We start from the raw sequence: 26,618 nt of genomic DNA, 5'->3' as shown, positions 1-26,618 counted from the left end.
AGTGTACAGGCCACTGATGACCTCTTAATGTACATCTGTACTATACCAAAATGGGAAACAGACAAATTCTCATCAGTGGGGATGTCAGTTCAAGTTTTGACATACTGCAGCACAAAAAAACTGTGACTGAGCTCAAACATGTGCTTCAACAATTTAACCTTTTGTATGTTAACTGTAAACCTACAAGAGGCCCTACCTGTCTTGGTAATATATTTACAAATATTAAGAGAACTTTTATGTCCTCTAATGTAATTAGTGTCTCTTTCTCAATCATGATGCAGTATTTATTAGACGTAGTATTGTAACTTCCAACACCTCCAAACCAAAATCTAAAACTGTGACTACTAGAGCAATTAGTAAAGAGAAGATTGATAGGTTTAGACATGCCCTCACTTTTTAAAACTGGGACTCCCTTTTCAGTAGGCTTCAACGTTGTTCCTCTGATATTGTTTTCACTGAGTTTTTCTCTGCATTTTTAAATATGTTTGAAAGCAACATTCCTCTGGAAAAATTACAGGAATATTAGTAGCAGCTTAAAAAAAAAGGAATGGTGTACTCCAGAGTTAGGGCAATTGAAAGATACTGTCATAATGTATTCTGGTGCAAATATAAAAATTATCCTGAACTGCATAAAGTATTGTATGCTAAAGGTATATATAGGTATAAAGGTATATACAAGTATAAATAAAATAGAAAGAAACATTCCACATGGGAAAAATATATTAAAAACAAAGATTCCATGACTTACCAAGCGGGAAAACGCTGGTAGATAGGCACAATAAAAAAACACACACAAACACACACACAAAATTTCAAGCTTTCGCAACCCACGGTTGCTTCGTCAGGAAAGAGGGAAGGAGAGGGAAAGATGAAAGGATGTGGGTTTTAAGGGAGAGAGTAAGGAGTCATTCCAATCCCGGGAGCGGAAAGACTTACCTTAAGGGGAAAAAAGGACAGGTACACACTCCACACATATACAGACACAATCAGACATATTTAAAGGCAAAGAGTATGGGCAGAGATGTCAGTCAGCCTTTAAATATGTCTGCTTGTGTCTGTACATGTGCGGATGGATATATATATATATATATATATATATATATATATATATATGTGTGTGTGTGTGTGTGTGTGTGTGTGTGTGTGTGTGTGTGTGTGTGTGTGTGTGTGTGTGCGCGCGCCCACACACACACACACACACACACACACACACACACACACACACACACACACACACAGATATATCCATCCGCACATGTACAGACACAAGCAGACATATTTAAAGGCTGACTGACATCTCTGCCCATACTCTTTGCCTTTAAATATGTCTGATTGTGTCTGTATATGTGTGGATGGATATCTGTGTGTGTGTGTGTGTGTGTGTGTGTGTGTGTGTGTGTGTGTGTGTGTGTGTGTGTGTGTGCGCGCGCGCGAGTGTATACCTGTCCTTTTTTCCCCCTAAGGTAAGTCTTTCCGCTCGTGGGATTGGAATGACTCCTTACCCTCTCCCTTAAAACCCATATCCTTTCATCTTTCCCTCTCCTTCACTCTTTCCTGACGAAGCAACCGTGGATTGCGAAAGCTCGAAATTTTGTGTGTGTGTGTGTGTTTGTGTGTGTTTTTTTATTGTGCCTATATACAAGTATAGATAGGTAATCGATGAAGCAAATGAACTACATAATATAGCAAACTGAAAAGTCCCATAACAAACATAAAAAGCCATCAACTCTATTGTACACACCAAACAAAATGATATTGCCATAACCCAAGAAGAATTTAATAAATTTTGCATCCAATCTATTGAAAATATTAGTAGTACCACAAACAAACCTCCATGAAAATGCACTTAGTATAATGGATAACTGGTTCGAAAAGCATCCCCTGGGCATGTTTACTTACACGGAAGAATGTCCAAAAACCATTCCGAAAATAGTGAAAAATTTCAAAAGCTAAGCTAGTGTTGATACCTATAAACTGTCTTGCAATTTGTTGAAAGACGTTATTGACTGTATAATTTATCCCCTAACTTACTGTGAAAATATATGTCTAGGTGATAGTAAGTTTCTTGATCTACTAGAAATTTCTGGAGTTGTGCCTATATATAAAAAAGGCAAAAAGAACAGTCCCGCTAGTCGTAGGCCTATATCCATAATCCCTGTACTCTATAAAATTTTTTATGATCAAGTTAGTGTTTATCAAACAATGGAAACTGCAGGTAGGAATATATATAACCACACACACACACACACACACACACACACACACACACACACACACACACACACACACACACACACACACACAGTCACCAACTCCAGCATTCTGGCTCGAGAGGTTGGAGTTGGCGGTCACGTGTGCTTGCTTGTGTGTGTGAACGATGTTTGTGTGTCTCTCTTACTGATGAAGGCTGTCTTTTAACTGTGCCTGTCTGCAACTTAATGTATCTTCCTTATGGTAAGCAGCAATCTGTCCTTTCTGCCAAGTTAGTGTTTACTTGGATAAATTGGATACAATTAGTGACAGATAATTTGGATTTAGAAAAAGTAAATCCACAACTGATGGAATGGATTCTCTAGTAAAATTTGTCCTAGATGTGTTCGAGGCTAAGGGGTATTCCCAAGCTACATTCTGTACCTGAGCAGAGCTTTGACTGTACAGAGCATGATACTTTGTTGAATAAGCTATTCTACTATGGTTTTGATGGCAACAGCTTAAATATGTTTCAATCTTTGCTAGAGAACTGCACACCAAGTTTTTTTTTTTTGGTGGTTTTAGGGCGCACAACGTCAATAGTCATTAGCGCCCAGACTACGTTAGGAATGCACCACGAGGCACAAGTTTAAAACAGCAACTAAAAGGGAAAACACGATAAAAGACAGATTGACAGGCATAGGATTAAAAAAACAGCATAATCAAATGCCCTTAGACAAGTTGATAAAACGAAGACCGCGAGCAGCTGCTCCTGGGTCATTCGCTAAAATGGCATCTAGAGTACATGGCAGGCCAAGATCAAGACGCAGTATATTAAAATCCGGACAGGACGTTAAAATGTGGCGGACCGTCAGCAATTGCCCACATGGGCAGAACGGCGCCGGCGCAGCCGTCAGCAGATGGCGATGGCTGAACCGGCAGTGTCCAATTCGTAACAGGGCCATAACGACCTCCTCCTGCCGAGAAGGGTGTGAGGAGGACGTCCAAGCCGCGGGAAGAGGTTTTAAGGCCCGAAGCCTTTTTTTTTTTTTTTTTTTTTTTTAGGGCGCAAAACTGCTATGGTCATTAGCGCCCGGTCCGTGACTTAGGAAACAGTAAAAACCGAAAATGGAAACCAGCAGCAGTGGGAACGAAACTCAAAAAATTGGAGAAATTAAAAGCAGAAGAAAGGCTTAAAAATCCACTACAGAAAGGGGTTGGTTGTCCAAAAAAAAGCGTCAAATGACTGACGTCATTTCATTGGCACTAATAAACTTGAGAACGCGAACGGCCGAGCGCGTGTCATCTGCTAAAATTGACGATATATCAGGCGACAACTGTAGACAGGCGCGTAACGGAGTAAAATGGGGGCACTCAATTAAAAGGTGTCTTACCGTCCAAAGCTGAGAGCAGTGGGGACAGAGTGCGTAGGGATCGCCGCTTAAAAGATGTCTATGGCTAAAAAGACAGTGCTCTATCCGGAGTCTAGTTAAAATTACCTCCTCCCGACGATGCGTTCGGGAGGAAGAGGTCCAAGCACAAGGAAGAGCTTTCACGTCCCGCAATTTATTATGGAGAAGTGTCGACCAATCTGCGTGCCATAAAAGAACAACACGATGACATAAAACGCTCCGTAGATCGGCGACGGGAATCGATTGAATAGCTGGCCGAAGAAGAGAGACTGCAGCCTCGCCCGCAATATAGGCCGCCTCATTTCCACAGATACCAACGTGTCCCGGGAGCCAGACGAACGCCACCGAGACGACCCCAGGTGGAGCAAGCGCAGACAGTCCTGAATCCAGTGGACCAGAGGGTGCACAGGGTAAAGAGCTAGGAGACTGAGGAGAGAGCTGAGAGAATCTGAGCAGATAACATACTGTATCCGCTGATGGCGGTGGGTGTAGTGGACAGCCTGGAGAACAGCGTAAAGCTCCGCAGTATAAACCGAACACTGGTCAGGAAGCCGAAATTGATTTAGGGTGTCGCCAACAATATAGGCACTCCCTACACCTAACGATGTTTTCGAGCCATCAGTGTAAATAAATGTGGCTTCCTTCATTTGTGCACATAGAGCAGCAAATGCCCGACGATAAACAAGAGAAGGGGTACCATCCTAGGGAAATTGACAAAGGTCACGGAGCAGGCAGATCCGGGGACAGAGCCAAGGCGGTGCTGTACCCCAAGTTGTCAGGAAGGTTTTAGGAAAGCGGAAGGAAAGAGAATGGAGCAGTTGACGAAAGCGGACTCCCAGTGGTAGTAGGGAGGAGGGGCGGCCTGCATACCCTACATCAAAGGAGGTGTTGAAAAAAATGTCATGGGCTGGATTAGCAGGCATGGAAGACAGATGGCTAGCATAACGACTCAGAAGGACTGCTCGCCAATTGGACAGCGGAGGTTCAGCAGTCTCAGCATAAAGGCTTTCCACAGGGCTGGTGTAAAAAGCTCCGGACACTAAACGTAATCCTCGGTGGTGGACAGAGTCGAGACGACAAAGAATAGACGGCCGAGCAGAGGAGTAAACTATGCTTCCATAGTCCAATTTCGAGTGCACTAAGGCGCAATAGAGGCGGAGAAGGATCACTCGGTCTGCTCCCCAGGACGTACCATTCAGGACACGGAGGGTGTTGAGCGATCGCAGACAGCGAGCCGAAAGATAGGAAACGTGGGAGGACCAGCACAGTTTTCTGTCAAACATAAGACCCAAGAATTTAGCGACGTCCGAAAATGGAAGGTAGACAGGTCTTAGATGTAAGGAGGGTGGAAGAAACTCCTTACGTCGCCAAAAATTAACACAAACGGTCTTACTGGGAGAAAAACGGAAGCCGGTTTCGGTGCTCCAAGAGTAGAGGCGATCGAGACATCCTTGAAGACGTCGTTCAAGAAGGCTGGTCTGTTGAGAGCTGCAGTAGATCGCAAAATCGTCCACAAAGAGGGAGCCCGAGACATCAGGAAAGAGACAATCCATAATTGGATTTATGGCAATAGCAAACAGTACAACACTTAGCACGGAGCCCTGGGGTACCCCGTTTTCTTGGGAGAAAGTACGGGAGAGAGTAGTGTTCACCCGCACCCTAAATGTGCGCTCTGCCATAAATTCGCGAAGAAAAAGGGGCAGCCGGCCTCGAAAGCCCCAAGAGAACAGTGTGCGGAGGATGCCTGTCCTCCAACAGGTATCGTATGCTCTCTCCGGATCAAAAAATATTGCTACCGTTTGGCGTTCCCGGAGAAAATTGTTCATGATATAAGTGGAGAGAGAAACAAGATGGTCAACTGCAGAACGATGCTTTCGGAAACTGCATTGGGCAGGTGTTAAAAGACTGCGGGATTCCAGCCACCAAGCTAAAGGGCAATTCACCATACGCTCCAAAACCTTACATACACTACTCGTGAGAGAAATGGGGCGATAGCTAGAGGGGAGATGTTTGTCCTTTCCAGGTTTCGGAACAGGAATGACGATAGCTTCCCGCCATCGTCTGGGAAAAGTACTGTCGGTCCAAATTCGATTATAAAGGCCAAGGAGGTAACGCAGACTATGGGTTGATAAATGCAGCAATATTTTGATGTGGATACCATCCGGTCCTGGGGCGGAGGAGCGAGAAGAATAGAGTGCATGTTGGAGTTCCCGCATGGACAAGACAGTATTATAGCTTTCGTGATTTTGAGAGAAGAAAGCAAGAGGTTGCACTTCCGCTGCATGTTTCCTCGGGAAAAACGCTGGCGGGTAATTTGAAGGGCTTGAAATCTCAGCAAAGTGTTTACCCAAGGAGCTAGAAATTGCGACGGGGTCCACTAACGTATCACACGCGACAGTGAGCCCAGAGACCGGGGAGAAACTAGGCGCGCCTGATAACCGTCGAATCCGACGCCAAACTTCCGAGGAGGGAGTGAAGGTGTTAAATGAGCTAATAAAGAATTTCCAGCTTGCCTTCTTGCTATCGCGGATGACGCAACGACATCGCGCACGGAACTGCTTATAGCGGATAGAGTTGGCCAAAGTAGGATGGTGGCGGACAACGCGAAGAGCACGTCGCCGCTCACGTATTGCGTCACGGCATGCCTCGTTCTACCAAGGAACTAGGGGGCGCTGTGGCAATTCGGAGGTGCGTGGTATTGAACGTTCCGCAGCTGTAAGAATAACGTTGATAGTATGTGTGACCTCATCGTCGACGCTAGGAAAGTGACGGTCATCGAATGTCGCTAGAGACGAAAAAAGTGTCCAATCGGCTTGGGCAAACTTCCAGCGTCGCGGGCGCATATAGGGCAGTTGAGGCTGCAGTCTAAGGACACATGGAAAGTGATCACTCGAGTGTGTATCATCAAGGGCGAACCATTCGAAGCGCCGAGCTAGCGGAACAGTACCGACCGAAAGGTCCAAATGAGAGAAATTTGTCATGGAGGCAGACAAAAATGTAGGGACCCCAGTGTTGAGGCAAACTAGATCCACTTGGTGGAAGACATCTAGCAATAGTGAGCCACGTGGACAAGGATGTGGAGATCCCCAAAGCGGGTGGTGGGCATCGAAGTCCCCAACCAGCAAATAGGGGGGTGGAAGCTGACCAAGAAGATGAAGGAGATCAGCTCGTGCCATTGGTGTGGATGATGGAATGTATACAGTACAAAGAGAAAAGGTATATCCAGGAAGGAGTGCCTTCAACAGAGGGGAGATCAAATCGGACGGACTGAAAATGGGGGAGAACAAAGCGGTCATGGGGACGCAGCTTTGTTTCCTGAAGACAGAAGATGACCGGCGAGTAGGATCGTAAGAGGATCGACAATTCATCCCGATTGGCTCGAATGCTGCGGATATTCCAGTGGATAATGGACATAGGGTGAACAGAAAATGGAGGAATGTGACCAAGGTTGCCGTCAACTCAATGACTGCTCAGAGCTTGCGACCGACAGCATGGAATGGCATTCAGCCGAAGGCAGAAGATCCTGATCCATAGGTTGTTCAGTAGCAGCTCCTGCCACCAGCGATCGGCCGGTTGATTGGTTGCCAGCAGTGCGTCTCGGCGACACAGAAGACGGCCGAGAGCGATTTCCGCCAGGTGGTGCTGTAGATGAGACACGCCTTGGCGGAGAAAGAGATGAACTGGGTTTCTTATTAGCCTTCTTGGAAATATGATGTTTAGATGAAGGAGGAACCGATGGTTGTGAAGTTGGGGTACGTAAAAAATCTTCATGAGTACGCTCTTTTTTCGAAGTCTTGGTGTCTGACTTTTGGGCTCGAGATTTAGCAGAACCCGATGAAGAGTGAGCCATAGAGTGGGCAGGCGAAAGTGGTGAGGCTGAACGGGCGATCTTTGCGCTGGCCGATCTGACGACCGTGGCACTAAAGGTGAGGTCGCAAGTCTGCGTGGCCGCCTCCTTTGTTGGCCGAGGATAAGCAAGGACAGTGCTGTATTTTCCTGTCTGAGGCATGGTGGGCTGTCGACTGGCGAATAATTTTCGAGCAGCAAAGGTTGACAGCTTTTCCTTCACTCTGATTTCCTGGATGAGCTTTTCGTCTTTAAAAATGGGGCAATCTCGAGAGGAAGCAGCGTGGTCACCCATACAGTTGATGCAGCGAGGGGATGGACGTGGACAAGCACCCTCATGGGCATCCTTGCAACACGTAACACATTTGGCCAGATTGGAACAGGACTGGCTGGTGTGATTGAACCGCTGACATCGATAGCAACGCGTAGGGTTTGGGACGTAAGGGCGAACGGAAATTATCTCATAGCCTGCTTTGATTTTGGATGGGAGTTGAACTTTGTCAAATGTCAAGAAGACAGTGCGGGTTGGAATGATGTTCATGTCAACCCTTTTCATAACTCTATGAACAGCCGTTACACCCTGGTCAGACAGGTAGTGCTGAATTTCATCGTCAGACAATCCATCGAGGGAGCGTGTATAAACGACTCCACGCGTGGAATTTAAAGTACGGTGCGGTTCCATGTGGACAGGGAAGGTGTGGAGAAGTGAAGTACGCAGCAATTTTTGTGCCTGGAGGGCACTGACTGTTTCTAACAACAAGGTGCCATTCCGTAATCTGGAACAAGACTTTACAGGACCCGCAATTGCGTCGACACCTTTCTGAATAATGAAAGGGTTGACCATGGAGAAGTCATGACCTTCATCAGACCGAGAAACAACAAGGAACTGTGGCAACGATGGAAGAACTGTCTGTGGCTGAGACTCAGTGAACTTACGCTTGTGAGCAGACATAGTGGAAGGTGAGGAAACCATTGCAGAAGAATTCCCCACGATTACCGGCGTCTCCGATGGCGCGCTCCTCCCTTGTGGGGGCCCTCTCTGAGGGCACTCCCGCCTTAGGTGATTGTTCACACCTCCCGACAAACGGATGGAGAGACCAATCGGCACTTTCGGAAGGTATCAGCTCGGGTAATCACCCCTCCCTGGACCTGGCTGTTACCAGGGGGTACGTACGTGTCCTTCCTGTCTAACCGGGGCGGGGAATTACGCATTACCCCGGCACCGGCTACGCACGAAAATGCGTGGGTCGGCCTTCAGACACACACAGGGAGGAAGAAAGAGAAAGGGAAAAACAAAGAAAGGGAAAGGAAAGAAGAGACGTTTCAAATGCCGCAGCGGAGAAAAGGGTAAAGAGAAGAGGTAAGGAAAAGAGAAGGACAAAGGAAGGATGAAGACATACAAGCAGAGAAGGCGAAGAATGCATTACATTTACGAGTGTCCATCTCCGGACGTAGGCACAAACCATACTCCCAGAGGGGGAGAAAGGAAAGGAAAGAGCCAGAGGTGAGGGGAGGGGGGGGGCGAAGACGGGGGATAGGGAAGGATGCGGAAAAGGAAGGTATGCAGCCCGGAAAGGAAGGAGGGCCATATTAGCTCGGGGTCCCGTGCTCGCTACGCACGTATCCACAAAAGAGTTCGTAAGTGCAGCCCAATCGGCATGCCACAGCGATAAAATGCGCAGACAAATGACCCTGCTACAATCTGATGAAAGGACACAACAAGAAGCTGTCCGAGGCTGGAGGACCGCAGCCTTGGCTGCGGCATCTGCAGCTTCATTCCCAGGGATACTGACCTGGCCAGGAACCCACATAAAGCTAACCGGAGAACCGTCGTCCACCAGCTGCTGAAGAGAGCGTTGGATCCGGTGCACGAAAGGATGAACCAGATATGGATCACTGAGGCTCTGGATGGCGCTCAGGGAATCGGAGCAGATGACATAAGCAGAATGTCGGTGGCGGCAGATGTAAAGAACAGCCTGGTAGACAGCAAAGAGCTCAGCTGTGAAGACCGAACAATGGCCATGGAGCCGGTATTTGAAACTTTGTGCCCCGACAATAAAAGAACACCCGACCCCATCATTGGTCTTAGAGTCACCTGTATAAATGAAGGTCATATTAATGAAATTCGAATGAAGTTCGACAAAACGGGAGTGGTATACCGAACCGGGGGTAACCTCCTTTGGGAGCGAGCTGAAGTCAAGGTGAACGCGAACCTGAGCCTGGAGCCAAGGTGGCGTGTGGCTATCGCCCACTCTAAAGGTTGCAGGGAGTGAAAAATCAAGGTGTTGAAGGAGGCGACGAAAGCGAACTCCAGGGGGTAGCAGGGCAGAGACATACAACCAGTATTGACGGTCGAGAGAGTCGTCAAAAAAGGAACGATAAGACAGGTGGTCGGGCATTGACAGTAGCCGACAGGCAAACCGACAAAGTAGTATATCGCGCCGGTAGGTGAGTGGCAATTCACCGGCTTCGGCATGAAGACTCTCGACAAGACTAGTATAAAACGCTCCGATCGCAAGACGTAAACCCCGATGTTGTATGGAGTTGAGGCGGCATAAGATGGACGGCCGTGCAGAGGAGTATACGAAGCTCCCATAATCCAGCTTGGAGCGGACGATCGACCGATATAGGCGAAGTAGGACGGTTCGATCCGCTCCCCATGACATACCACTGAGAACACGGAGGACATGTAGAGAACAGGTACAACGGGCAGCCAAATATGACACATGTGGAGACCAGCTAAGTTTCCTGTCAAATGTAAGACCTAAAAATTTTGTTGTCTCCACGAATGGGAGAGCAACAGGACCGAGTCGTAAGGACGGTGGGAGAAATTCTTTGTAGCGCCAGAAATTAATACAGACCGTCTTCTCGGCAGAAAAACAGAAGCCATTGGCGACACTCCAGGAGTAAAGACGGTCAAGAGAACGCTGAAGACAGCGCTCCAGGAAACATGTACACTGCGCGCTGCAATAGATGGTAAAATCGTCCACGAAAAGGGAGTCTGATACATCAGCTGGGAGGCAATCCATTATTGGATTGATCGCTATGGCGAAGAGAGCGACGCTCAAAACTGAGCCCTGTGGCACCCCAGTCTCCTGGCGAAAGGTGTCTGACAGGACAGAACCCACACATACCCTGAACTGTCGATCCATTAAAAAGGAACAAATAAAAAGTGGGAGGCGACCGCGAAGGCCCCATGTATGAATGGTGCGAAGAATGCCCGCCCTCCAACAGGTGTCGTAAGCCTTCTCCAAATCAAAGAACACAGCCGTGGTCGGGCGCTTCCACAAGAAGTTATTCATAATGAAGGTCGACAAGGTAACCAGATGGTCAACAGCAGAGCGGCGCCTATGAAATCCAAATTGTACATTGGTAAGTAGGCGTCGAGATTCGAGCATCCAAACCAAACGAGAGTTAACCATTCGCTCCATCACCTTACAGACACAGCTGGTAAGCGAGATGGGTCGATAACTGGAAGGCAAGTGCTTGTCCTTCCCCGGCTTAGGAATCGGTACAACAATAGACTCGCGCCAGCATGCGGGAACATGTCCCTCAATCCAGACGCGAGTGTAAGTATGAAGAAGTAAACCTTTACCCGCAGGAGAAAGGTTCTTCAGCATCTGAATATGAATAGAATCAGGCCCTGGAGTGGAGGACCGTGACCGGGCACGTGCATTTACGAGTTCCCGCATGGTGAATGGGGCATTATAACTTACACGATTCGAGGAGCGGAAGTTAGGTGGCCTAGCCTCCTCTGCCTGTTTTCGGGGGAGGAAGACAGGGTGGTAATGAGCGGAGCTCGAAACCTCTGCGAAAAAGCGGCCGAAGGCATTGGAGACATCCTCAGGGGCCACAAGGACGTCATTTGCGACCGTCAAGCCAGAAACTGGTGAGTGGACCTTAGTGCCAAATAGCCGGCGCAGGCTACCCCAGACAACAGAAGAAGGAGTAAAACTGTTGAAGGTGCTTGTGAAAGCAGCCCAGCTGGCTTTCTTGCTTTCTTTAATAATACGATGACACTGCGCACGTAATCATTTATAATTGATACAATTCGCCACTGTAGGGTGGCGTTTAAAGGTGCATAAAGCACGTCGACAAGCATGTAAAGCGTCTCTACATGCTGCGGTCCACCAGGGGACCGGTACGCGATGTGGAGAAGAAGTAGTGTGAGGGATGGAATATTCAGCAGCAGTGAGAATGACTTCCATGTGGCGTGCGACCTGACTATCGCAGCTTGTGAAGGTTTGATCCTGAAAGGTCGCCCTGGAAGAGAAGAGCCCCCAGTCTGCTTTGGAGATGTTCCAACTAGTTGAGCACGGAGAGGGGGTAAGATGCAGGAGATGGATAACACACGGGAAGTAGTCGCTCGAATATGTATCAGAAAGTGCATACCACTCAAACCGGCATGCAAGTTGGGGAGTACATATAGAGAGGTCTAAATGGGAATAGGTGTGAGATGTGTCCGAAAGAAAAGTAGGGGCGCCAGTATTGAGGCAGACAAGATTGAGCTGGTTGAAAAGGTCTGCTAACAGGGAGCCCCTCGGGCAGGATGCTGGAGAGCCCCAAAGGGGATGGTGGGCATTGAAGTCTGCAATTAACAAAAATGGTGCAGGTAGCTGAGCAGTAATTTGCATCATGTCTGCCCTGGTAACGGTAGACGACGATGGAGTGTAAACGGTACAAATGGAAAATGTAAAAGTGGGGAGAGTAATTCGGATGGCAACTGCCTGCAGGCCGGTGTGCAATGTGATGGGATCGTAGTAAATATCATCCCGGACCAGCAACATAACCCCTCCATGAGCCGGAATACCTACCACAGGGTGTAGGTCAAAACGCACAGAGGTGTAGTGTGCCAAGGCAATTTGATCGCATGGATGTAGCTTCGTTTCCTGGAGGGCTATGACGAGCGGACAGTGCAAGCGGAGCAGCAACTTTAAGTCCTCTTGGTTCGAGCGAATGCTGCGAATATTCCAGTGAATAAGTGCCATCGTGAGAAGAAAAGGAAGATGAAAGAAGGGGTCACCTTGAAGGCCGCTGAGGGCCTGGCTTCGAGCGAGCTCTGCCGCCGCTATCAGTAGGCCGACAGTCGTCGTCCATTGGTTCTATAGGTTCATCGGCCATCTTAACAAGATGGCCAAGAGGGGGAGCTTCCTCTGCAGGTGAACAGCCAGATGTTCGGCTACCAGCGGTGCGGCCAGGCGAAAGGGATGACGGCCTGGGGCGGCAACTGCTGGGTGGCGCAGGAGAAGAAATGTGCCGTGGCGGAGAAGGAGAACTGTGCTTCCTATGAGCCTTCTTGGAAGGTCGTTTAGTTGAAGTACTGGTCGATGGCTGGGAGTTCGAGGTACGTAGGAAGTCTGCACGGGACGGTTCCTTCTTGAAGGCCTGTGCATCTGACTTCTGGGTCTTCGTCTTGGCAGAAGCTGATGAAGGTGCTTGTGTCTGAGGGGTGACGGGAGGAAGAGGAGACATCGACCGCGCGATCTTAGCACTGGCCGAACGGACGACCGTGGTGCTGAAGGTCACATCGCATGTCTGTGTCGCCACCTCCATGGTAGTCTGAGGAGAGGCAAGGACAGTACTGTATCTCCCCGCTGGGAGCAGCGTGGGTTTCCTACTAGCAAACAGCTTGCGAGCAGCCGAGGTGGACACTTTCTCTTTGACCCGAATTTCTTGGATACAGCATTCTTCCTTGTAGATGGGACAGTTGCGGGAGGACACTGCATGGTCACCATGACAGTTCACACAACGAGGAGACGGAGGTGGGCAGTCACCCTCATGGACATCCCTGCCACAAGTGACACATTTAGCCGCACTGGAACAAGACTGGCGAGTGTGATTACAATGCTGACACTGGTAGCAGCGCGTAGGTGTCAGGACATAGGGGCGAACAGAAATAACCTCGTAGCCCGCTTTGATGCGCGACGGCAGCTGAACACTATCAAAGGTCAAGAAAAGTGTCCGGGTCGGTACAAGGTCATTGTTGACATTTTTCATGACCCTACGGACAGCCGTCACGCCCTGCTCAGCGAGGAAAGACTGAATCTCCTCGTCAGTCAATCCGTCGAGTGATTTAGTATAAACAACACTATGAGACGAATTCAAAGTGCGGTGAGCCTCCACCCGGACAGGGAATGTGTACAGGAGTGTGGCCCGAAGCAGTTTTTGTGCCTGAAAGGCGCTCTCAGTTTCTAGTAACAAGGTACCATTACGCAACCTGGTACAACACTTGACCGATCCGGCTATGGCATCTACGCCCTTCTAGATAACGAAAGGGTTGACAGAGGAAAAATCCTTTCCGTCCTCAGATCGAGAAACTACCACAAACTGTGGGGCAGGCGGTAGTACTTTTGTCACTGGTGGCTGGTCAAGTTTCCGTTTGTGGGCAGAAGTTGAGAGAGAAGAAGAGAAATCCATTGCGGAGGAATCCCCCATGATTGCCAGCGTCTCCGATGGCACGCTCCTTCCTAGTGGGGACCCTCTCAGAGGGCACTCCCGCCTTAGGTGAATATTTACACCTCAGGTCACACCTCCCGAGAAACAGACAGAGGGACCAATCGGCATGGTCAGAAGGTATCAGCTCAGGCAATCACCCCTCCCTGGGCCTGGCCTGTACCAGGGGGTACGTGCGTGCCTTACTTGTCTACCCAGGGCGGGGAGTTACGCGTTACCCCGTCACCGGCTATGCGTGCGAACGCGTGGGTCGGCCTTCAGGCGCGCACTGGGAGGAAGGAAGAAGAGGAAAAAGAAGGGAGAGAGGGAGAGAGAGGACAGACTGTCTCAAACGTCGAGACGGAGACTGAAGAAGGCAAGGAGAAGGAGGCAAGGAAGACAGTGAGACGGAGAAGAACAAAGAAAGGAACCAACAATGGAAGGAAGAAATGAGAAGAAGTGAAAAACGAAAATGACCACAAATATAGGTCGTGGAACCGTCCGTCTCAGGACGCAGGCGCTAACTACCCCCTTGAGGGGGAGGGACTCCTTTTAGTCGCCTCTTACGACAGGCAGGAATACCTCGGGCCTATTCTAACCCCCGGACCCGCAGGGAGGCACACACCAAGTTGTGTGCATTGATAGCGAGAAGTCAAATTTGGTTTATGTTATGCCTGGAGTGCTACAAGGATCCGTGTTCAGACCTTTATTGTTTTTATTACTAATCTGTGTTTATTTATAAATTCTCACATGACATCATCAGCAACATTGACTGGATATGCCAGTTGCTATTATAGCCGACCAACAGGCTACAACAGGGAAGCTGACAAGCTCGCACACTATCGCACAAAGAAACCGCCAACACCGCCCTACACTGTTAATCCAATATACAACCTATCAAGACACTAAATGATGATGAACCTAACTGTTACTGGTATGCTGACACTGACCGAGAAGCTGCAGCCACCGAGAAACGCCACTGCACAACATCAAAGGCATCTGCCTGCAAGATACCCACTAGAATCAAAATCTAGCCTTGCGTGACATGTTGCAGACAGCAAGAAAACTGCTACTGCTCGTAAAATCTGACCCAACTATCACACAGGTTTCTTTCCCTTGGCTCTTGCCTTGGCACTTTTTTCCCTTTTGCCCTTCAAATCACTACCCTTCGATCAACTTTCGACTCAATCTATCTCCAGATGAGCGGATATGATTGGTTAATCATAACCAGACATATGCAAACATCGCAGTACCTACAAGGCCAACACAAAACATCTTTGCATATTGGTTAGTTTTCACTGAGTGAGGCCTCGCAGGATGTGGGTACTGCGATGTTTTCTTACTAAATGAAAGTAAAACACAGGTACTTAATTTTAGCCTCTAAGAGATTCCTAACCATCATGAATTAAAAACTACAAAACTTTTAGGTGTTCTTACTGACAATAAATTGGCCTGGAAACCACACATTAAAAATATATTTTCTAGACTTTTCAAGAGTTATTTATTTAACTACAAATTTATATCTAAAAACACAGATGATGTGACTTACTGAACGAAAGTGCTGGCAGGTCGATAGACACACAAACATACACATGAAATTCAAGCTTTCGCAACAAACTGTTGCCTCACCAGGAAAGAGGGAAGGAGAGGGAAAGACGAAAGGATGTGGGTTTTAAGGAAGAGGGTAAGGAGTCATTCCAATCCCGGGAGCGGAAAGACTTACCTTAGGGGGAAAAAAGGGGTATACACTCGCACACACTCACATATCCATCCCCACATACACAAGCGTGTCTGTGTGTGTGTGTGTGTGTGTGTGTGTGTGTGTGTGTGTGTGTGTGGGCGCGCGCGCAGAGAGAGAGAGAGAGAGAGAGAGAGAGAGAGAGAGAGAGAGAGAGAGAGAGAGCGCGCGCGCACGAGTGTATACCTGTCCTTTTTCCCCCTAAGGTAAGTCTTTCCGCTCCCAGGATTGGAATGACTCCTTACCCTCTCCCTTAAAACCCACATCCTTTCGTCTTTCCCTCTCCTTCCCTCTTTCCTGATGAGGCAACAGTTTGTTGTGAAAGCTTGAATTTCATGTGTATGTTTGTGTTTGTTTGTGTGCGTGTCTATCGACCTGCCAGCACTTCCGTTCGGAAAGTCACATCATCTGTGTTTTTAGATATATTTTTCCCACGTGGAATGTTTCCCTCTATTATATTCATAACTACAAATTTAAAAAGATATGTTCCAAATAACTATGCAAGATCACGAAATTTTGCTTTCTTCCAATATATCATATCATACGGAATTTTTTAATGGGGTAGCAGTTGTTAAGCAAATGACATTTTATTGTTGCAGAAGAAAGTAATAAGAATAATAACAGATTCTGATAAAACAGAACATTGTAAACTTCTGTTCATTAAACTGGAATGTCTGACAACAGTAAACTTATTCATCTATAATGTTTTATTGTATGTTAGAAACAACGTTTCTAATTTCACACTGAGAACTGATGTACATAGTTTTGACACTAGAAACAGCACACATGTAGACATACCATACCACACATCATCTAAATCACGTAACTCCTACCTAGCCTTTGGATTAAGGATGTTTAATAGGCCAAGGGTAGATTTTACAGAATTGCCTATTAATATTTTTAAAGCTAAATTGTATAAGCGGGTCGACGGAAGCGTTCAATCCCACCTGTCGGCTTTGACTCGTGACATAAGGCTGTTGTTGTGTGTGATGTCACCACGGCGCGGAGTTTAGTTTGTGAGAGTGGCGTGTTTGTAGGTGTTGTTTTGATGTGATCGGTGGTGGTCTCCAGTGGTGTATTTGCATGTTAGGTGATGTTTTTGGTTTAGTGTGCGTGTGTGGCGTGTTTATAGGTGGCGTATTGTTGCAGTCGGTGGTTCTCTCTGGTGGTGTGTTTATGGGTAGCGTGTTATGTGGCATATGGGGTTCACTTGTGTGGTAGCATTGCATGTGTATAGTATCAGTGGTGACTGTGCCTTCAGTGGAATATATTTCAATGAATTAATGATTTTGGTTTTGTTATGTTGACGTTACTGTAGTTTCTTTCCTGTTCATGTGTAAATTTTGGTAAATTTCTTTGCTTATGTCTTTGGTAGGTATGGATATGACTGACAAGGTCAACAGTTTTTGGTTGTCTGCGATGATGGGGGACAGTGCATTGTCCCTAATAGAATTTCTTCAGCAATGCGGGCTGTTGGCTGAAGTCGTGAAGTGTTCAGTGTGTTGTGAAGCAATGAGACTTACTAAAGTTTTGGCGTCTCTGACCAGGGATGGCTATATGTGGATATGTCGTAAGGATAACAGGTCAAGGGAAGTGTTTGATTGCAATATTGATTTCCTAGAGTGTGTGTGTGTTTTTCGATGTATTTTCATGTTTGTTATGTGTACGTAATGAAGTCATAGGCGCCATATTGGAGTCATAGTGGACGGTCGTTTCCGCCATATTTGTGACTTCATGGGTCAAAGCAGACGGGTGGAATCACACGCTTCTGTATACGCTACTAGTAAACAACCTCTTTACCCAGTTGACAAATGTTTTGGAAATGAAAATGCTGCTCTCTAACATATAATTTCTAGTTTTACCTATTTCATGTAAACTAAATTACATTGATATAGTAGTTCATATAGAAATGTACGCTTATGACTGTCTATTGCTGTAAGAGCTGAATGATAATAATTTATTATTATTATTGTTATTATTTCTTTCTTTCTTTTCTCAGACGCTATGTATGGTCAAAAATGGAAAGTGACGCGGACCTTCATCAAGCGTGACTTCCTTTTAACTGTGCGGTGTATGTTATATCGCATTTAGGAACTTTCGGGTAATTGAACATGTATCAATAATTACGGATTTCTGTAGTTGCATATACAAGTCTGGATGTAGCTGTATTGCATTGATTTACTGGTGGATATTGTGTGGTATGACTCCTGTAGTTGATAGTATACTTGGTATAATGTCAACTTTATCCTGATGCCACATGTCCTTGACTTCCTCAGCCAGTTGGATGTATTTTTCAATTTTTGCTCCTGTTTTCTTTCGTATATTTGTTGTATTGGGTATGGATATTTCAATTAGTTGTGTTAATTTCTTCTTTTAGTGGTGAGTATGATGTCAGGTTTGTTATGTGTTGTTGTTTTGTCTGTTATTATGGTTCCGTTCCAGTATAATTTGTATTCATCATTCTCCAGTACATTTTGTGGTGCATACTTGTATGTGGGAACATGTTTTATAAGTTTATGTTGTAAGCCAAGCTGTTGATGTATTATTTTTGCTACATTGTCATGTCTTCTGGGGTATTCTGTATTTGCTAGTATTTTACATCCACTTGTGATGTGATCTACTGTTTCTATTTGTTGTTTGCAAAGTCTGCATTTATTTGTTGTGGTATTGGGATCTTTAATAATATGCTTGCTGTAATATCTGTTTATTGTTTGATCCTGTATTGCAATCATGAATCCTTCCGTCTCACTGTATATATTGCCTTTTCTTCGGATGTTGGATGTGTCTTGATCGATGTGTGGCTGTGTTAGATGATACGGGTGCTTGCCATGTAGTGTTTTCTTTTTCCAATTTACTTTCTTCGTACCTGTTGATGTTATGTGATCTAAAGGGTTGTAGAAGTGGTTATGAAATTGCAGTGGTGTAACCGATGTATTTATATGAGTGATTGCCTTGTGTATTTTGCTAGTATCTGCTCATTCTAGAAAGAATTTTCTTAAATTGTCTACCTGTCCATAATGTAGGTTTTTTTATATCGATAAATCCCCTTCCTCCTTCCTTTCTGCTTAATGCGAATCTTTCAGTTGCTGAATGTATGTGATGTATTCTATACTTGTGGCATTGTGATCGTGTAAGTGTATTGAGTGCTTCTAGGTCTGCGTTACTCCATTTCACTACTCCAAATGAGTAGGTCAATATTGGTATAGCATAAGTATTTGTAGCTTTTGTCTTGTTTCTTGCTGTCAATTCTGTTTTCAGTATTTTTGTTAGTCTTTGTCTATATTTTTCTTTTAGTTCTTCTTTAATATTTGTATTATCTATTCCTATTTTTTGTCTGTATCCTAGATATTTGTAGGCATCTGTTTTTTCCATCGCTTCTATGCAGTCGCTGTGGTTATCCAATACGTAATCTTCTTGTTTAGTGTGTTTTCCCTTGACAATGCTATTTTTCTTACATTTGTCTGTTCCAAAAGCCATATTTATATCATTGCTGAATACTTCTGCTATCTTTAGTAATTGGTTGAGTTGTTGATTTGTTGCTGCCAGTAGTTTTAGATCATCCATGTATAGCAAACGTATGATTTTGTGTGGGTATGTTCCAGTAATATTGTATCCATAATTTGTATTATTTAGCATGTTGGATAGTGGGTTCAGAGCAAGGCAGAACCAGAAAGGACTTAATGAGTCTCCTTGGTATATTCCACGCTTAATCTGTATTGGCTGTGATGTGATATTATTTGAATTTGTTTGGATATTAAGTGTGGTTTTCCAATTTTTCATTACTATGTTTAGGAACTGTATCAATTTAGGATCTACTTTGTATATTTCCAATATTTGTAGTAACCATGAGTGGGGTACACTATCAAAAGCTTTTTGGTAATCAATGTATGTGGAGTGTAGCGACCTTTGTTTAGTTTTAGCTTGATATGTCACCTCTGCATCTATTATCAGTTGCTCTTTACATCCTCGTGCTCCTGTGCAACACCCTTTTTGTTCTTCATTTCTAATTTTGTTCTGTGTTGTATGTGTCAAATTTCTGTGTAATGACTGAAATTAATATTTTGTATATTGTTGGTAGGCATGTTATGGGGCGATATTTACCTGGGTTTGCTGTGTCTGCTTTATCTTTAGGTTTCAGATAAGTTATTCCATGTGCAAGTGTATCAGGGAATGTGTATGGGTCTGCAATGTAACTGTTAAATAATTTAGTTAGATGTGAATGTGTTGAGGTGAACTTCTTTAGCCATAAATTTGCTATTTTATCTTTTCCAGGGGCTTTCCAATTGTGAGTAGAATTAATTGCTTGGGTGACTTCATGTTGCAAAATTATCACTTCAGGCATTTGTTGCATCATCTTGTATGTGTCTGTTTCTGCTTGTATCCACCGTGCATGCCTGTTATGTTGTACCGGGTTTTACCATATGTTGCTCCAGAAGTGTTCCATGTCTGTTATGTTTGGTGGATTGTCTGTTTTAAAGTGTGTGTTATCTATTGTCTGGTAAAATTTCTTTTGGTTTGTGTTGAATGTTTGGTTTTGTTTCCTTCTATTTTCACTTTTTTTGTATCTTCTAAGTCGTTTGGCCAATGCTTGTAATTTCTGCTGCTTTTCATCTAATTGCTCTATCGCATCTTGTTGTGAGATTTTACCTAACCTTTTTCGTTTTTTTCTGACATTTCATTTCTTATAAATTGTATTAGCTGTCCGATGTCTTTTCTCAGTTTTTCTATTCTGATCTGTAGCCTGTGTTGCCATGCTGGTTTTGTGGGTTTCTTCTGTGTGTTGGTTGGTTCTGATCTCTGCCTAGTGTGTATATGTAGTGTAGTGAGTGCTGCTATATAAACCAGTAGTTGTAACTCTTCCATAGTTGTATTTTCATTTATTTTGTTGTGTATGATTGTGTTGATAGTTTTTATTGTTGTTTCGACTTGTGGGTTATTTGGTGGTCTACGCAAGAATGGTCTAATGTCTGTATTTGTGTCTTTGTATTCTATATATGTCAGCCGATTTTTTTCTTCTGTATCTAACATGTGTGTCACTTCGTGTTCTATTTGTGCTTGTTCAGTTGGCTGTCTTAAGATTTAGTTTTCCTCTGATTGTTTAATTGATGCGTGTTGTCCTTTGTTTGTTTGCTCTGGGATGTTTGAGTCCATTACTGTATTTTCTTCTTCTTCTGATTGCACATTATTTTGTTCCAGTATTTGTTGTACTTGTTGTTTGAGGTTTTCTAATTCTGACTGGGGTATCCTGTTATTTTTTATTATTACACGGATCTGATCAGCTAGTCGTCGTTCTGTTAAAAATTTTAATTCTGGGTATCTGATGATAAATGTTGTGTATACTTGTGATCTGTATCCAGTTGTGTTGGTTCCTAGGTTTGTTGCTTGGTAACAACGGAACATGAGGTGTCGATTAACTTCATCTGACCATCTCATCCTCTGTTTTTGTTTTCCTTCTAGGGTGGTTGCAGGAAGCATATCCTGCAAAACACCTCTATTTGGATTTGAATCATTTTCCAGTTGGCTAGCAGTGTCGTTAGCATTGTGGGCGGGCATAGGGTTCAAGCGTCATCCCCGACCATGACGGCGCTTGTCCGAGGCTTCTTTAGTTCTATCCTGAACCAACTAATCACACTAAAAGGGGGGTTAGCCCTATTAGTGGTTTTTTCTTTTTCGTCGCCTTTTACGACTGGCACAACATACCGGAGGCCTATTCTTTTCCCGGGCCTCCACGGGATTTTTTATTATTATTTCATTGTTAGTTGTCTTTTCAGTGTAAAGAATTACAATAGATAACTTTGGTGCACAAATGAGGTGATATATTCTTATTCTGTTACTGTAAATTAAAAACAAACTTCAGTGAAAAGTAAGAAAAGCAGCAAGCAATAACGAGAGACGTTAAGAACTTTGAATATCTACCAGTATATGCTGATATAAAACCTCCACAAAGAAAAATTTCATAAAAAAATAAAAAAATCAAATACAAAGATGGAAACTGCATTTTTAAAACACACACACCTTGCATATAACTGTTTTCCTTGATATCTTGATGCAAAAATGAAATGAGTTCACTTAAAGGTGAGAGATATGATTTTTCTCCAAAGCACTTATTGTCATGTATATAAAACTGTGCACCATGTCTTTGTAATGATAGGGCATCTGCTTTAGACGTCACAATGGCAAAGGGTAGCCAAACAGCATCATTCCAACTGGACCATGAAAGGAATTGTGAATCTGTAGGGGGCATATAGTTAATCTCAACATCTTTAAATTCACGTGATTGGTGGAAAATGTGTCTTGTGTACCAGATTTTGTAGAATTTGAAAGCCACATTCTGCTCAACCTGCAATTGTTCCCAAAAAGCATTTTCACGAGTTTCCATAGCAACAGTGCTCCCATTTGCATTCATTGGAATTCTCTTCATTAGAAAGGTGATAGTAGCAATGACTAGAAATGCTTGTTTCAATTGGGTTTCTGAAACTGTCATTGTGCTGTACCTGTATTTCAAGAAACCTTCATGCAATTTTATGTGAATCTTCTTGTTATGAACCATAGTGGAAGGAGTCTTTAATTCCTTGCACAAAGTCTTGAAATATTATCATTTTCGTGAGATATCACTACTTCTTCTGTGACAATTCCAGGTAACATCTTTTGACCACTCCTGCATTCTGGAGCAGCAATTACACCATGACTCTCTTTAATTGTTCTTTCTCCAAGTCCGATGTGCTCTAGGACACCAACAGTAGAAGTTACTCTGACAATACTTAATAAAGGTGGAGCAGATAATAAAAACTTGAAACTGTCCACTACGAGCTGAATTCTACATTTCTGAGTGAGGAGCTCCTTATATCGGAAAATTGGTTGCATTGTTCACAGGGCACTCCAGACAATACCGAGTGCTAATATGCTCTGCTTCTTCACAGATCAAATAACATTAAGGTTTCTCAGAACACAGGTACAGTATAGCAATGACATTTCCAGTAATATGATTGCACCACACATTACTACTCACTATAATTAACACCTTTATAATAAAGAGACTTCCAACATATAAAAAAGGAGCAGTGTCACAATGGGAGCTCATGAAATGGTTTGCAGAAAAGGCTGCAAGTCAGGCAGAACGTGGCTTTCAAATACAACAAAATCTGGCACACAGGACCCATTTCCCAGGCATCACATGAGTTTAAAGATGTTGAGATTAACTGCATGCCTACTGCTGATTTACAATTCCCTTCATGGCTAGCTTGGAAAGATGCTGTTTGGGTCCCCTTCTCCAATGCCACATGTCAGGCAGATTCCCATCATTACAAAGACACAGTGAGGAGTTGTATAAACATGACAATAAGTACTTTGGAAAAAAATAATATCTCTCACATTTAAGTGAACTCATTTTGCTTCTGCATCAAGATGTCGAGGAAAACAGTTATATGCAAAGTGGAAGGGTTTTAAAGTTAGTTTCCTTCTTTATATTTGAATTTGTTTATCAAAATGTTCTTTGTAAAATTTTTATATCTGTACATATAAGTACACATTTAAAGTTATTACTGTGTCTCATTACTGCTTACACCATTTCTTATGTTTCATTTAACTTGTCTTTTTAAGTTGCAGTGACAGAATATGGATGTATCACCTCATTTGTGCACCCACATTGTCCCTCAATTCTTTACACAGGAAAGACACTTAACAGAGAAATACAACATACAAACTGAGAAAAATGATTCATAACTGTTTTCAGCTCTAAATTGTTTACAGTTCTGACCTACAGGTCAATTTTTCAAGGAATACACGTTTTTATTATTAATGCCCTGTATTCTTTGCAGATAAGATTGCTGACAGATATACAAACATTTCAGCAAAAAATCATATTGTGATTCTATTATCTATGTACCCCACAGGACTTTGAAATTCGTCAAATTTGCCTTTTTTTTGTGATGGAGTCATCTTTAAGTGAAGGTAAGAACTACCAATTTAAATGCCAAAAGCTTGTCATTGTTATTTATACTTAATGCTAGCACTAAAGAGTTATAGTGCGTAAGATGAAGTCTGCATTTTTTCCCTCTGTGAAGTTATAATTTTTAAAAAATCACACATGTAAAGCACATCACGGAGAAAGAGCAATTCTCAACGTTTTTCATAAAAAACAGAGATGTATCCTACTTTTTATGCAATATATCAACTTAATGACTCACACAGTACATGGCTAAAATACTTGATGTCTGTAGGTCACCTCATTACTGAATAGCAAGTGTCTGAGAATACGGAAACCGGTTCCTCACTAATGACTGGGTACCCACCCATGAATCTTCAAACCTGAATTTATCAAAAATGGTAAGAGTTAGAAAAGTGCTATTTGGCAGTTTTACTACTGAGACATGTGGGCATCCATGTTCCAAATATGATTAAATTCTGAAATAGCCACATTTTCACCCCCTGTGAGATTACATGGATTGAACCATACTAGCTACTCGTAGGAATATGAGATTGGGGCATTACGCATAAAAACATTTCTACATACCAAACAGCTTTTTGTATATGCGGGTCATGACTCCTTCTGGGGTATACGCAGCAATCTTGTATTCATCTCGGATTTCATATTTCAGGCCTCCTTCGGTCACTATTTTACATTTCACTGACTTTATATGATGCTCAAGTTCGTCGTCAGGAATACTGTCATTTAAGAGTTTCTTATTCCGAACAATAGCACATGTGGCATTTCTAACAAGAGCTGCCTTCGCTGGGAGTCCAACAGCCTGAAACACATTCGATCTCTTAAATTTTGACCACGAAGCGGAATTACGGAACAGTGGTAAACCAACTAAATTAAGAAGTAACAGGCAATTTCAGCTTAGAGGGCACTATTCAAATAAACTGCTGCTTAGTACAAAATTTCCTTACCTCTTCACCGTCTACAAACGCGACTATTGCAGGCATTATTCTGTTGCCACTGTCGTCTGCTATAATATCAACTTTCCCATCCTGAGAAACAAAACGTAAAATAATGTAAAAGTCACATTGATATGATCTTATTAGAACGTTTCTCACGAATACATTCGAGCTAGAAAAATAATCGTTCATGACTTCACTTCTGGCACATTAGAAGTTCTCAGTGAACAACAAATATGAAAAACATTACCAACCTTACAATACGCCAAGCAGGCAGAAGAATTACCCACATGAATGCCAAAAACACCAGCCATTTTGCTAGTCTTCGACGACAACAAACCTTACACGATGAGCGAACAACACACCACTGCCGCCAAAACTTAAATATTCACGCGTCTTTGTTTTCCTCTGCATAGCGTTCAAAGAAGTATTCTGCTGTCAAAGACGTAATCAAGGATGTTAGAAGGGGAGATATGTGAGTCATAAAAATAAGAAATACGAAAATATTCAGTAATTAGTACGAATTTCATTTTTCCAGATGCCACTAGCGAAATAGCGCATTATTAAAGAAATAAAAATATCAATACTGAATTGTTAATTGAAAACATTTTCATAAAAAACAAAAATGAAATTGTGATCCACATTATCTTTCGCGTTTCATGGTGTTTTTTCTGTCTAGCTTAAAAATCTGATATTTGTTAATTGCAATGAGCGCAATTTTCCATCAACTCGTTTAGTATAATTAATTCTGTAAAGGAATGTCTGTCGGTAATAACGCGGATAAGTCAAGGCTGTGCATAAATAAGCCAAAATCGTTTTGCCTATTTATTTGTTATCATCTCACCAAAATTAAAGAGCAAAAGAGTGGGATCATGTAGAAATGTGTAATGACCATATATGACAGACTTAATTAGTATTTGCATTTGTAATGGGTGAATTTTTCCCTGTGAACTGTTGTGATACCTGCGTATTACGAACGCGAGATCATTTTACTTTGCGTTCGTCTTTAGTATCCGAAAGATTTGCAGCTCCTGCTGGGTGATAAATTAGTGTTGTAGAAGCTGTTTAAAGTCGTAGCAAACACCGCAGTACCTTGATCTCTGTTGTTAAACACTATTTGTATGTAATTTCGTCAGTGTCATTCCAACCCATCTTATCGTGCTTTATTAATTGAGACATGGATGTAAGAACATACTAGCAGTGCGGGACTGCATGAAACAAATACTGCACTATATGACCATAACGAATGTTCCTGATGCGTTGCTACATTCTCTTTCCACCTTTAAAACCCTGCAGCAAAAGTTAAAAGTGTGTGAATCACATATACAGAAAGCTTATGTGGCACTGGCAACAATAAAATAGTTTGGCTTCTACAGAACTTCAGCCTAAATTTGTATTGTCTCATGCATACGTATCTTTCACCTAGACAATGGTACCATATTCTTTAAGGTCTTCCTTTTTTTTCTAGTTGTGTTACAAAAAATGCCGCAACACTCCGGTCACAATTTTCAGTTTTTACGTTTTCTCGCAAGGAGTCAATTTCTTCCTAGGCTATTCGCCTAAATAATTCACTGAAAATACTTCACAACCCACGTTATCGCACTAACTACAGGAACTCAAAACCACTTTAGCACGATGACAACCCAAACTCAAATGAACACAATGTTACCCGTTAAACTCAGCACGTCTACATTTACCAGCAGAGGGCACCAGCAAATATAACAACATGGCACCTAGAAACACAACCAACTCAAAAACTCCGCATCGTAGTGACGTCACACACCACAATACCATTAAGTCACGGGTCAAAGCAGACGGGTGGAATCGGACGCTTCCGTTGATCCAGCCAGAAGGCATAAACAATACAACAAAAAAAAACTTCTTTAGGTTGGCCATTGCCACTGCTTGTTCTGTCATTGCGCATTCAAGAACGCAATTATGAAATTAATTTCACTGACGAAAGTGCCAATCATAATGTGTGAGGCGGTGATGGTTGGTACAATTTTAATTAAAATCTATAATACAAGCGTAAATTTCCTATCCAATCCTCATAAAAGTATATTTATATATTCTGTATGTGGTATATTTTGAGTTATTTAGTTTCAATGTCAAGTAGTAAG

General features: G+C 43.5%; 1 protein-coding gene across 1 annotated transcript in view; it reads right to left on the bottom strand.

Moving 5' to 3' along the window:
- The window catches only part of LOC124556610 (heat shock 70 kDa protein 14-like), an 87,086-nt gene extending 61,006 nt beyond the window's left edge, over positions 1-26,080 (bottom strand). Inside the window, exons 1-4 of the mRNA XM_047130577.1 lie at positions 25,935-26,080; positions 24,753-24,933; positions 24,511-24,591; positions 24,131-24,365 (exon numbers count right to left, since the gene is read on the bottom strand). Coding sequence (XP_046986533.1) covers positions 24,131-24,365; positions 24,511-24,591; positions 24,753-24,812 — 376 coding nt within the window. The 5' untranslated portion in view covers positions 24,813-24,933; positions 25,935-26,080. The remainder of the gene's footprint in view (positions 1-24,130; positions 24,366-24,510; positions 24,592-24,752; positions 24,934-25,934) is intronic.
- Positions 26,081-26,618: the final 538 nt, after the last annotated feature.

Source organism: Schistocerca americana, chromosome X (assembly GCF_021461395.2).
Source record: "Schistocerca americana isolate TAMUIC-IGC-003095 chromosome X, iqSchAmer2.1, whole genome shotgun sequence".
Lineage (NCBI taxonomy): Eukaryota > Metazoa > Arthropoda > Insecta > Orthoptera > Acrididae > Schistocerca > Schistocerca americana.
Note: the sequence above shows the minus strand (reverse complement) of the source record. Positions and strands in the feature narration are given on the sequence as shown.